The sequence below is a fragment of the Arachis ipaensis genome, chromosome B2 (genome assembly GCF_059453495.1).
Source record: "Arachis ipaensis isolate K30076 ecotype BB chromosome B2, ASM5945349v1, whole genome shotgun sequence".
NCBI lineage: Eukaryota > Viridiplantae > Streptophyta > Magnoliopsida > Fabales > Fabaceae > Arachis > Arachis ipaensis.
In genome coordinates, this window is record NC_142437.1 from 123,546,699 (window position 1) to 123,561,124 (window position 14,426).

Consider the following 14,426-nt stretch of genomic DNA (forward strand, 5'->3'; position numbering starts at 1 on the left):
AGGTAATTCCTTGAAAGGTAACCAACAATATCAACAACATTATTGATTAGCCTCAATGTATGAACCATCATTTTAGATTTGGCAAATAACAATTATTTATTTTATTTTGAAATCTACAATTGCTAATGATCCATTGCCAATTTTATTTTTGGAAAAGTTAGGGGCAGCAATTTATTAAATTCTGGCCAGTATGTAATTAGTAAAAAAAAAGTGAGTAATTCTATATCGTTAGATGAAATCTCACATTATTAAAAACATCATTTTTTTTCTTTTGGTTTCCCAAACAGTATCCCCCAACCCGACAGGTCAAGGTCTAATCCGCCGTAGATCTGAGCTCCATTTAAAAGTCTGCCACTGGTTAATGGGTTACCATATGCACAAGGCGAAATTCGAACTCCCAACACTTGTTTAAGCAGACGAGTGAGCTGACCGCTCGATCAACCCAAATTGCTTGTTACAAATCACAAGTTATTGGACTCTAGCACTCCTTTTTATTTTTTTGTCATGTAATGATCCATATCTTAGATTCATTAATATACTAATTCTTGAATGAGGCCACTGACAAAAACAAAAGGGCTTAATAGAAATAAATTCCTTCTTAGATCACAATGCTTGATCCAATAAAAAAAATCCCTCATATCACAATGCTTGACCAAGAAAACCGTGCCCAAAAATAAAAAATAAAAAATCCATGTTATGTTTTACCCAAAAAAAATCCAAGTGCTGCATGAATTTAACCAGGGCATTATATGTATTAGATATAAGATATAAAATATTTTAGAGTTTTGCGGGGTCAATAAGGTATTTATACAATGTGTATAATAGATTGTTTATTTAGTCTAATATGAGTTAAAAATGAAAATTACTCACGAAATAATAAATTTAAAAACTCTTATTCAATTCTCCAATTTCAAATTTTAAATTTTTAAAAAATCCAGTTAGTTATTTCAAAAAAATAACCATATGAAATCCTCTAATACTCTCTTCTTTTTCAACCGGCGGCTATCCCACCTTCATCAATAATCATCCCATTTCACCGTCGCTACTTGGTTTGCCACACGCCACTCACCCTTAATAAAAATAACCATTCACTTAAGGATGAAAATAATCATCCGCATACCTAATGAATTGAACATCTAACATATTTTAATTATATATAACTAAATTCACTCCAATCAAAATAATCATCTATATAAAAATAAAATAACCATCCACATACCTACTAAAATGACCATCCTAAATTGACCATTAAAATAGAAGAAAAAGATGAATAAACAGAAGAAACTATTGTTGTGGTGAAACATAATTTTGAAGGACTAGTCATGACAAAAGCGACACTATTGTGAAGCATAGGGCTCAAATCATGAAAGAAACTAACCATGCTTGGATCCGAAGAAGAAGAAGAGCATGGTGGTATCATCGGTGAAAATGGGAGAAAGCGAAGCCAGTTCGGAAGAGAGATACGAAAACAGTGGCAGCAACGTTAAGTTGAGCGTTGGAGGGCGAGGTGCATCGGGCTGACCGGCGGAGGTGAGGACGGTGTCGGTGGGAGGATGCGGCGGTCTCGGTATGGCCGGCAAGAAATTCAGTGACACAAGGTGAGAACCGGAGAAGATGACGGTGAGTTTTGGACGTGTATTAGAGGTTACGATAAGATTAAAAATAACCGTACAGTGTGAATGGATTTAAATTCTAATCTTAATTTTCAAATTTTAAAATTTAAAATTAAACAATTAATTAATAATCTAATTTTTTATTTTAATTTATTGTACACATTGTACACAATTAATATTGGTTCCCAATATTTTTTCAATGTTTTATGTGTCTCTATCTAATAATTTAAATTTTAAAGTTTTTAAAAAATATTTTTTAATTTAATATTAGAACTTTAGAATTTAATTATTATTATTGGATTACTCAAAATAAAAATGAAATTTCATGATAATATGACATTACTAACTACATACTATCTTAGACAAAAGGAATGCACGAAGTTAAGTAGTTTTGCTTGGACTATAATATCAATACTAAATAAAAAAATTATATACATTAAAATTAAGGAATATATATATTTATATGTATTATTTTGAAAAAAAAATTATATTTTATATCTAAAATGTATTTTGTATAAAATAATTAACTCAATATCTAATTTTTAATATATATATATATATATATATATATATATATATATATATATATATAATTTTTTTTCTTTATTTTGTCACAGCAATCAAGAGGAGTGAATTATATATATTTAATAAAAACAAAGCGTGTTATTCAGGTGTGAAGTTTGAATATGAAAAACGTTGCATACATGGCATTAATATTATTAAGTATTCGTTGAAGGAAGAGAAGGATTCTCATTTGAAAACACAAGAACAAAAAAGGAAAAGAGAACGGGACTTTTAATAAAGATCAACGAATTGAATGAGAAGCTAATGTGTTCACTGTTCACTGTTCAGTAGTGCAGTGCTGTGTATATGTGTCACCATTAATTCTCACAATCATAACCAACCATAACATTTTGGATTTTATAATTATTTCAAATTCTTAAGAGTTAGTTTTTGAAATATAATTCTTTTAAAATTTTATATTTTTTTATAATTTTTTTTTGGGGTTAAGAGTTGGTTAATTAAAAAGGATTATTTAATATTGATATCAAATCTAAATCAATTTAATCGAAAAATATGAATTAGATTCTTAATCGACCTAATTTGATATTAATTTTAATTTAATCAATTTGACCAATAATCTATCGATTAAATTAATGATTTAATGTCTTAATTGCAAGATCGATTTTTAATAATTATGTTTTTTATTAAACATTTGACTCTAACCGAATTAAGTATTATAAAGTTACGGCAGTAAAGTGAGTAATCTCTCATCATTGGATGTAATCTCATACCATTAAAAAAATTATTGATGACCAATTGATAGTTACAAAACATAAAAGTTGCTGGCTCCCTAACACTCCTCTTTCAAAAATGTATCTAATGTAATAAATTTTAGGGCAAAATATATAATACTGTTTTGGTTTCAATGTACATTTTAAATTAGTCTCTACTATTTTAAATATTTATTTTAATATAAAAAAATTAAATGAATTTAATATTATTTTATGATTAAATTTGACACAAGTTATTAATAGAATGAGTGATGTAGATATTAATATTATTATTTTAAGTCATATCTTTTTATTCTTGTATATTAGATAAATATAACTAAAAATTTATTGTAATATTTTTTTTTCTTGATATTCTTTTCCTACAAAATTCCAAATCTTAATTGTACATTTGGTTTGCATTTTTATTTTCATTGTCTTCTGTTTTTCTGGATTTTATGAAAAAAAAAATGAAAACAAAAAAAAAATTTATTTTCTGTTTTCACATCTTGATTTTATTTTTTTTCACAGAATTCAAAAAATAGAAAATACTAAAAATAAAAACAGAAAATGAAAATACAAACTGTTCCGTCCAAGTAATCCAAGCCGACCTTCCTGCAATCCGAGCTCTTGGTAATCACAGGTGAATGGTACTGCTGTTCATCAAGGCGAGGTATAGGTCGGCCGTCCTTCAAAATACCGCGGGTGGAACACCTGCAAAAGAATCTTCGACGCTCAAGTCAGAAGAGGTCTTTTTGAAGCGAATTGCAGATAAAGTAAAAGAAAAAGAGAGAAGTAGTGATGCTGTGTGTTCTACATATGTCGTCCTCTCCAGGTCTTTTTAAAGTGGAGATTCCTTCCGTTAAGAGGTTGGCCTCCGAGATATTCTCGGCCTTTTCTGGAGTGGTTGTTTTCAGGATCTTTTACCTGGTCTTATGCGACGTTTTAGGAATATAGGTAACACCAACTTTATTGCTTCCTGGGCCGAGGTTAATGGTCCATATCACAAACCAAACACACTCTTGTCACAAAAAAAAAAAAAAACACACTCTAACAATCAAATATCAACGTTCCAAAATCAAAAGAAAATCATTTTTATTGTGATAATGGATTAATTTCACTTACATATTAAAATCAAACGTTATTACCTGTCTCTTTAATATACTAAATGTTTGCGTCAAATTTAATGGTGGACAACATTAAATCTATTTAAAATTTGTTAAAACTAAAATAAGGTTTGAAACATTAAAGATAAATTTAAAAATTAAACTAAATATTAAGATAAAAATAATATTTTATCCTAAATTTTATATAAAAAATACCACGCAAGACCACCTAAAATAAAAACCTTAGTTTATAAGATGTGTTTCTCCTAAAATTTTATACTCGTTACCGTCCTCTAATACGAACCACAATTAATGAATGAATTAATTAGGCAGTAAATTTTTATTTTTATTTGATAGACATTAGATTAGAGTGAAATACAATACAATACAATGAGTAAATTCAAAACACGGTTACTCTAATTATAGTAGATTGAAACTTTTTCACGAGATTCTCCTTTTCCAGTGACCCCATCACTCTGCCACAATTCACAACCTCACATATTGTGGGATCCATATATATGTAATTATATATTACATGTATCTGAAAAGTGAAAATCTGATTGAAGCCATCTCGATGATCTTGATAGTGAAATCTTGGCTTTGAAGTATTTTTGGGTGACGGTAAAGATGGAGTCAAAATATTCATAAATAAATAAATATTTTGTAAGTTGATAACACACCTTAAATATTAATTTAGAAAATAAGGATCGTCTCATACTAATAAATACTATTAGATTTTTAATTTCAGATAATATATAGTTTTATAATTTTCAAAACTAAATATAACCATTTACAATTTATTCAATAAAAAAATAATTTCATTTTAAATCTTTAATCTAAAGTGTAAGTCTATATATATAACGAAAAATGGTATAAAATGATAAAATATTCCGTTAAAAAAACTCTATACATATATATTATATAATGTATAAAAATGTTTATAAGTTAGTGTTTGGTGGAGAGATATAGATGGAAAGACTGAGACTGAGAGACAGAGATTAAGAGACAGAGATTGAAATAAATCTCAGCATTCTGTTTGGTGCAAAATGGGAGACAAGAATTAAAACAAGAATAAAACTCTAATTTAATTTGCACAAAGGGTAAAATTGAAATTAATTAATTGAAATGAGAGTATTTTAGGTTATTTCAGTCTCCTGTGTTCCTATCTTTTGGAGGTACTGAACTACTGAAATTTTAGAGACAGAGACAGAAATTTTAGTACCAGTCTCTGAACCAACAAACACAATACTGAATTTTAGTCTTTCAGTCTCTGTCTCAGTACCTCAAAACAAACGCTACCTAACTGATTTATTATGAAATCAAAACTGCCGCTATATAATATTTTCTTTTCTTTTTTTTTTTCATTTGCCTTAGCTAATATAAAAGGTATTAAACAACTAAACGAATTAAGTAATATCCATTCATAATCTAATAATTAACATTCTAAATCAATATTAGATAATAGTAAACAAATAAACGAAAAGGGAAAAAAATATTTACTTGACCAAGCTTGAATAATTTTGATTCATCCATTGTTGGCAACATTATTATTATTATAATAATAATCATGAAACGGTGAAGAATGTGGTGTGAAATAAGGAGGGGAAGCACAAGGTGTTGAAAACGGTGTCGTTTCATTCACTAACAAGTCACCATTACCATCTTCGTCCACCACCACCACCACCTCACTCAACGACACCGTTTTGACGGCACTGCACTCTCCACTCTCAGAATCAAAGCCTTCTCTCTCTTCTTCTTCCTTTATTGTGAACAGCACCCTTGAAATTCCATAGTGACACTGGTACTTCATCACCTACAATAATAATAATAATAATAATAATAATAATAATAATAATAATAATAATATGCTATATAAATAATCCTAGTAATATTTAATAATATTATTGATTTATTTTATAAATAAATGATACAATTTTTTTTCTCGTGTGGGTGTCCACGGTATTTCCTAACTCGACAAGATAAGGACTAATCCGTCACGGATCGGAACTCCATTTAAGGGTCTGTTACTGGCCAAAGAGTTGCTGCATGCACAAGGCGGAATTCGAACCTCGACACTTCGGACAAGTAAGCTAACCACTCGATCAACCCAAGTTGGTTTTCTCGTGTATATCATATAGCTTAGAATCATAATAAAATCATGCCTATTATTACTAAAACACAAATTTTCTATATTGATAAATATAGAAAAAAATGAAGAAATAGTGAAAATGTTATTATTATTTATTACTTGAAAGTTTTTCTATAAATTATTACCTGTTGTTCGAGTTCAAATTCAAGCTCAAGCTCACGTTCTCTTTCGGCGATGAATGATGAAGAAGGTGGTGATGAGGTTGGGAGGGAATGCTCCTGCGGCTCCACACGGGAGCGGGGGCGGTAGCTACGGCGGCGGCGCCACAAGAAGTAGAGGATCTCTACCATGAGGGCGGTTAGTGTGACGGCGATGACAACGGTAACGGCTGTTCCTAAGTTGTTTAGGCCCATCATAGTGGTGAAGCAAGATGAAAGCAACAACGTTGGTGTTTGAAGTTTGATTCTACTTTGGTTTTGGTGTTTGTGTTTTAAGGTGTACGTTTTGCTTTTCGTTAAAAGAAAAGAAAAAGAATTAATTGAGAAATGGGGTATGGTGTTTTTTTTAGGCAAAACATTCAAATGAATGTGTTTCGGTAACGTTTCAAAGACATAATTATAATAGCTTGAGGAATTGAAAGAGAAATTAAATTTGCGCCTTCTATGGTTAGTTCAACTTTCATGTAAGCACAAGTAGGATTTGTTAAAAATATACAAGTGAAATTTTTAATTGGAAAAAGATTAAAAAAAAAAAAAAACTAAAGTGTATGTAATGATAATAAATATATATAAATTTACTTCATCTATAATTCTTTCACTTGATAGCAAAATTCATACAGTATATATATTTTTTTGGTTGCCTACGACCCAACTCGATAGGCCAAAGATTAATCCGTATGTTTATTAGTTTAATTAGAATAAAAATTTTTAAGTTTTAAAGTCGTTAGTATAGGAATAAATTCCAATATTGTTTTAATGAGTTTATATATACTATGAATTTTGATATAGACATGTATATATACTACTAAGGATTTAATAAGTTCTATATATAATGAATTAATTATGATGTTAAATAACGTTATTACCGTTAGTTCAGACTAAATAGTTATATATAATTTTTATTTTTATTGAAAATAATTATCAGTAACTTTACTCTAGTAATAATATAAATAAATATATAATTCATGGTGTCATGCTGGTTAAAGGGGTTTTAATTGTGGCAGATGGATAGTTGGATGGAAAGCGATGTTTATGTTTAATTTTCTCTCGGAAATGTGGGTGTTATTATTGCAATGATGTTACCTTTTTTTTAATAACTGAAAATATTTTAAAAACCATTAAACTGAAAAAATATATATACACTATGATGTATGTTTATATTTTAAAAAAGATTGCTAAAATTAAAATAATATTTTTTATTATTTAACAACTTTAAAAAAAAATATTATTAAATATAAAAAATAACTATAATTTTTATAATATTTATATAACTATTATAGTCCTCATAAACATAGGTATACTAGAATCTATTAGTTAGATTTCCTTAGTAATGAGTTTGGTTTTAAAGTCTAGTTGAGTATACTAGATTCTGATTGCAACACTTAATATTAAAGTAGGGTTTAGTAAGGAACTTATAGGGGAGAATGATAATTATCAAGTTTATTTGTAACCTTGTTGTTGGTATTCTATTGAGCAATTTATTATTTTTTATTTTTTTTTTGAAAAAAAAAAAGAGTTCAACATTCAAGGTGGAGCAAAAAAATACAACAATAAACATAAAAACAAATAATTTTTATGTCATTTTTAACATAGTCATCGACCACATAAATTATTTACTATACCATTTTGTAGCACATGAAAATGATTGATCCATACATTCTACAATTTCTATTGTCTTGTTCTGAAATATGACATCATTCCGTCGTAGTCAAATAATTCATATTACTGAGAAGAATCTAACTAGCCAAAACTTACGCTGCTCGTCTCTCATCGGTAAAGATCTCTAACTCTTAAAGTGGTCTTTCAAGATACCGGGAGCAGTCCACTCCTGTCCAAATGCCGATATCCATATACACCACACCTGCCAAGAGAACTCACACGTAATAAATAAGTGTTGTATAGTTTCAACACCTTTCTTACACAACACGCAGACGTTATCATTCTGTTGTAGGATTTCCAGTCTATTTAAGACGATCCTTTGTGTTCATTCTGTTTACCAATACAAACTAAGCAAACAACTCGATTTGAGGTGAGACTAGACCTTTCCAAATTTCCTTTGTGAATGTATAGCAAAGAAGCTCCTCATTTATGGTCTTTTCCTGCAAATAGTGAAGAAGCTCCTCAATACAAACCAATCTATTATTTCTCTAAATTTTTGTAATTTTTTTATCAAATAGATTGGACGATTTCTAATTCTAAAATGCAACGTATTAAGAGGCACAAAATTTACCGCAAAATTTACCATTTGAACTAAACCTCAACAGCAAGCTTATGTGGCTAAGTGCAAGTCTTTCAATTTTTTTTATAAGATGGATTAAACAGTCCTCCATCTTAGTCAATAGTCATTACAAACTACTATATTCAAGAGAGTGAGCCGAAAGAAGCCCAAGACGAATAAAACTATGAAAAAGTTATGTTAGATAGCAAGCCCATTTGACATTTATCTGTGGGCTTTATGGGCTTATCACTGTTATTTTTATCCAAACTAGTAACAGTGCATAACATGGAGCTTGTGGACTTAAGGCCTATTTTTACCCAAACAAAACTCAAGGCCTCTCAGATCAGACCCAAAAGCTATCTTAATTCTCAAGCAACTTCTTCATGCAGGAATAAATTTTCAATCCCGTCCAAAAACAAATGTTCAATGATGTTACTATTTCAGAAAAAAAAAAAAAAATATTGGTTGAACGTTAATTTTACAAAACATTCTAAGATATTATGGTTTAAATTAAGCGGCAACTGTTATAAAGATGGAGTGTTAGTTATAAACCATAAATTTATAATTCTAAAGTCTGAAGTTTAAACCATAAATTTTAAATTTTAAATTTTCTAAAAAAAAAAATTTTCCTATATATATTTCTTCATAAAAATTTTATTATTTTCTCCACATTGTTAGCACCCACACACACATGCGCTTTAGGAAAATGACACAACAAACATAAAAAGCCGAATTATTGGGACCTTGGAGATCTCCATATAATATAAGATTGATTTATTGAATTTTCTACAATTCTACCCCCACAAGGTAGAAGCACATGTTATTCTCTTTTGACCACTTCCTTTAATTTCTCCATCAAAGACCACTTCCCCATGCATGCATGCAATGCAAAATATATATATGTATATGCATGGTTGTAGTATACTTATTATTATTAGTGGTGGTACCTCCCTCTATCTTTCTCAATGCATTACTTAGAGATCTGAAACAGCAGCACATGAAAGTACCTTGCATTGGATCCTCCAATCTTCATATATATCACTTTCAAATCATAAACTTCATGAAAAGCATATCCAAATTAAATGAGAATAAACATCAAGAATATTACTCCTAGTAATGGGAATTTCTATATATATATATATTGAATTTGTGCGGTAACATATATCTGATACTTAAATGTTGATATATTAAACATATATATTTTTTAAAAATTTATTCATTTTATATTGATAGTGTATATAAATTAAATTAATCTCTTTTGTTATTGATCCGTTTAAATAATTGCATTTGTAATAGTGTAAATATATTTTAGAATCATTATCCTACCTCTAGATTTGTCATCTTTATGTGTATACACCACGTACTAGAATATTACTACTAATTATTCCTATATATTCTTAATGTGAAAACTATTACTAATTATTCTCCTTTTTATCATTGTATTCTTAATGTGATAATGTGTGGCTTTAAGAAATGAATAATACTAAGCTCAACCATTTTTTTTCTTCCTTAAAAAGAGTTTAATTTTTATAGAATAATTTACATTGTCATTCAATTATATTTCCAAAAATAAATTATAAGATGTGTTTCTTCATTATACATATTCATGGTAATACATTCTTTTCAAATTAAGTACCTCCAATATCAATAAAAGAAAAAACTCTTTGATAATTAACCAAAATTGTTACTCACCAATTTTTGAGATAGAAATACACATTTTAAATTTTGATTATAAATAATTCTTGAAAATAAATCATTATTAAAAATTATATTTTAAAATTTCAAATAAATATATAAACAATATAAAATTTTTTGAATAATTTTCAAGAATAAATTAAAACTTCTTGAAACAAATGCCATTAATATAAAAAGTTCTCTTCTATATATATATACATCCAAATTAAAATATGTAGATGCATGAGAATTTTGGATCCGAGACTTTTCCTTACTTTCATGTAGAATTCAGCCACAAAGATTTTTCTTTTTTTTTTTTAAAAGGAAAAAAAAAAGGTTGGAGCGGGAGAACATATTGTGAGAGTAGTAAAGGGTATAAAATGGAGGATTTGGAAAATGACATGAAGCAAAAGAAGGATATATTCATCTTCCCTTTCTTAAAGTCTGCGAAAGGGTTGTTCAAATATGTGTGGAAACTTTGTCTCCATGCAATCCTAAATTGTTGTCTTTTGTAGATGCCAATAACCCTTTTAATTTCTTTTGGTGGGTCTCAAAGTAACTTAGTATATATCTTTGTAAGGCTCTTAATCTCTCTCTCTCTCTCTGCCTTTTAATTTGTTGAAAAACGAAACAAAAACAACAACTTGGTATTCGATGCATTCTATTCTTCACTTCACTTCACGTGGAATCATTTCCTGCTTTAATTTGATTCTTTTCTTTTTGAGAAAAGAAAATATAAGTAAAACTCAATTTACTTGCACTCCTTGCATTACTTAGATATTTTTCCATTTACCTATTTATATTTAAAGTTTATATATACCTCAAAATCTTATCTAAACAATAATGAAAAAAAAATGGATAAAAATTCAGGTGCAGTTAACTTTATGTGAAGTTAATTATTGAGAGCCGTTAAATAATTTGACTGATTTGATTAAATTTTCATCTATAGACTTAGTTATCAATTTTATATGAAATTGACTGCACGCACGTTTCTAAAAAAAATTGTTTGCATGTTGTGTGAAAAATTTTAGCTATTAATCTTGCCAAGGGGAAAAAAATTATTGATTAACATTGACACTTGTTAAGGATATTTTTATAGAAAATATAAAATAAATTAATTTGTTCGTTTTTATACATTATATATATATATATATTGAAAAAATCAAAATTTTTCATGTGATCACTATTTTAACAAAATACTCTCAGGGTCATACTCTTTAGATAAATCTTCGAGAAAAGGAAAGAAAGTACTTATTCTAATTTTAAGTTAATTAATTAAATCAATTCACTTATTTATTATTGTATAAAGTGTGAAATTAATTATCTAAATGTATAATTATTGTTCTTATCCGAATTGAAGTTAAGGATTGACATTCCAAAAGGAAGCAAGTTTGAAAATAATCCAATACAAATCCAAACTAAGATGACTGACAATAATCCTACTTGGCCCATAAACCAGGCAGTAAATAACGCCGATGCCATGGAGAATAATAGAGTGCAAATACATATAATTTGAAATCTATTTTTTTTTTTATTGTTCATTTTATTTTCCAGTTTTCTTGTCCGTTTCTTTTAAGTTTCTATTCTTAGCTTGTTCATTTATTCTCCAATTTCTATTTATTTTCTAGTTTCAAACATTTTCCTTCTCAATTTCATTTCAAGTGGTATGTTTGATACGATTTTGTTCAAACACTGTATTTAAAAACTTTGGTTTGTAAGCTAAGATTGTGCCAACAATAATAATAAAATTATTTTTTATTATTATATTGTAAAATTTTCGACATCTATATACAAAAAAAGAGCTATTTTCACATGATTTTTTTAATAGTCATAGTTTAGTATAAAAATTAATATATATTTTTGACAAATATCATAAATTAATGAAATCTGATGCATATCAAGCCACATATGTCACGGCTAAATATTAGGAATTATTAGAAAACAAATTCCTTTCAGTTTTTAGTTGATTTGGTGTATCCCGTTTTATTAGCTGTAAATATCTTGCATTACCATAATTAGGAAATCAGGTAGCTAATTGTTAGGTAGAGTACTGTATATATAATTGATATGCTATTCAATAAAACACAAGGCAATTTGGCATGGTATCAGAGCTAGGTTGGCTCTGATAATCATCACACAAAAGAAACCTCCGCCACTGAAATGGCTGGAGTAGGTGTGACTCCTCCAAAAAGAGAGGATTCAAAAAAAGGACGAAGATGGATCCAACAAAGGACCATCGCCTTATGATCTGAGCGTTAGCGACAATCCTGGAAACGTAATCACACAAGTGCAATTACGAGGAGAGAACTACGAAGAATGGGCTCGAGCTGTGAAGGTGTCGCTACGTGCTAGGAGAAAATGGGGGTTTCTAGATGGAACTCACAAGAAGCCACAAGAAGGGGCATCTGAAATGGAGGATTGGTGGACGGTTCAATCCATGCTTGTCTCATGGGTGATGAATACGATTGAGCCACGGCTGCGCTCCACCATCTCATACGCTGAAGATGCAAAGGATCTCTGGGAAGAAATCAAGGAGCGATTTTTCATCGTGAATGGTCCTAGAATTCAACAATTGAAAGCTGAACTTGCCGAGTGCAAACAACAAGGACTGGCTATGGTGGAATACTATGGAAAACTGAAGACTCTTTGGGATGAGTTGGCAAACCATGAACCAGTGCTTAGATGCTCTTGCGGAGGCTGCAAGTGTGACATTGGGTCACGATTAGATAAGAGAAGGGAAGAAGAAAAGGTGCATCAATTTCTAATGGGGTTAGAAGACGTAAGCTATGGCACAGTGCGATCTAATATTCTCGCAACGGATCCTCTACCTTCTCTCAACAGGGTGTATGCAACTTTGGTACAGGAAGAGAGAATGAAGATGATCAGCAGAACCAAGGAAGACAAAGGAAGCTTAATGGGACTGGCAGTACACACTGGGTACAAGCACAAAAGCCGAAATGAAATAAAGCCACTCGTATGTTCTCACTGCGGAAGAACAGGACACGAGATCAAGGGGTGCTTTCAACTGATTGGGTATCCGGAATGGTGGGGAGATCGATCTCGAGACGAAAAGGGAAGCAACACCAAGACCTCGCATAAGCAGGGAGGATGCTTGCGAGGGGGGGGGGCTGTCATACGTGCCAACACAGCACAAGCCACAACAGAAAAATCAAGTAACCATGAAGAAGAAATAGGAGGAAGCGCAGTGACTGGACTTAGCCAAAAACAATGGCAGACGCTGTTAGAGATGCTAAATGGCAACAACGGAAGTAGAACTGAAAGCATGACTGGTAAGGAAGGATATGTTGTGTGGATTATAGATAGTGGAGCCTCTAACCATATGACAGGGAATTCAAGAGATCTAAGGGGTCTAGAGCGTATTGAAGGATGCACGGTGGGACTACCAAATGGAGAAGAAGTTCTTGCTAATACAAAGGGAACGGTGACTCTTGATGGAGGACTTAAATTGACCAATGTTTTATATGTGCCAAAACTAAGATGCAATTTGATTTCAGTATCACAATTAACAAAGGATGCAAATTGTACTGTACTATTTACTCATGAGCTTTGTGCTATGCAGGACCTCATTTCGAGGATGCTGATTGGAGCGGGTGAACAAAGAGATGGGCTCTACATGTACCGTGGTGTTCGCAAATTCATAGCATGTCAAACCCAAGAGAAGAGTAGTATTGATCTTTGGCACAAGCGAATGGGACATCCTTCCTATAAAGTGGTACAAATGTTGCCGAATTTGAATGGTGGTTGTAAATCTGAAGAGAATAATAAATTATGTGAAGTTTGTGAAAAATCTAAACAAACACGAGATAAATTTCCATCAAGTGATTTTCATGCAACACATCCTTTTGATTTAATACATTGTGATTTATGGGGACCTTATCGTACCCCCTCTTCTTGCGGAGCATCTTATTTTTTAACAATTGTTGATGATTATTCAAGAGCAGTTTGGATCTATTTGTTGTGTGAAAAGCGGGAAGTGTCAAGTGTGATGATTAATTTCTTTGCTCTTATTGAAAGACAGTTTAATAAACAAGTCAAAGAAGTACGCAGTGATAATGGGACCGAGTTCATCTGTATGCGTCCATATTTTTTGCAGCATGGAATTGTTCATCAAACATCTTGCGCTGGGACACCCCAACAAAATGGAAGGGTGGAGGGAAAACATAGACATATCCTTAATGTAGCTCGTGCACTGAGATTTCAAGGATCTTTGCCCATT

At 30.4% G+C, this 14,426-nt stretch overlaps 1 protein-coding gene across 3 annotated transcripts; it reads right to left on the reverse strand.

Moving 5' to 3' along the window:
- Positions 1-3,450: 3,450 nt before the first annotated feature.
- Positions 3,451-6,670, reverse strand: LOC107628045 (uncharacterized). 3 transcript variants are annotated; one of them, XM_088505357.1, is made up of 3 exons: positions 6,265-6,670; positions 5,491-5,803; positions 3,451-3,863 (listed from the first exon to the last, which is right to left on the reverse strand). In XM_088505357.1, the coding sequence occupies exons 1-2, from the start codon at positions 6,493-6,495 to the stop codon at positions 5,516-5,518; spliced, it is 519 nt and encodes a 172-aa protein (XP_088361483.1). In that variant the 5' UTR covers positions 6,496-6,670; the 3' UTR covers positions 3,451-3,863; positions 5,491-5,515. The 3 variants fall into 3 exon arrangements, with proteins under 3 accessions (XP_088361483.1, XP_088361485.1, XP_088361484.1); XM_088505359.1 differs by having other exon boundaries at positions 3,457-3,598; XM_088505358.1 differs by lacking the exon at positions 3,451-3,863 and having other exon boundaries at positions 5,389-5,803.
- Positions 6,671-14,426: the final 7,756 nt, after the last annotated feature.

Bases quoted from the DNA above. Each gene is read 5' to 3' on its own strand.
- LOC107628045 (XM_088505357.1), bottom strand. From the start codon at position 6,495: ATGATGGGCCTAAACAACTTAGGAACAGCCGTTACCGTTGTCATCGCC. The intron at 5,804-6,264 runs GTAATAATTTAT...TTATTATTGTAG, and splicing joins AATTTGAACTCGAACAACAG to GTGATGAAGTACCAGTGTCA.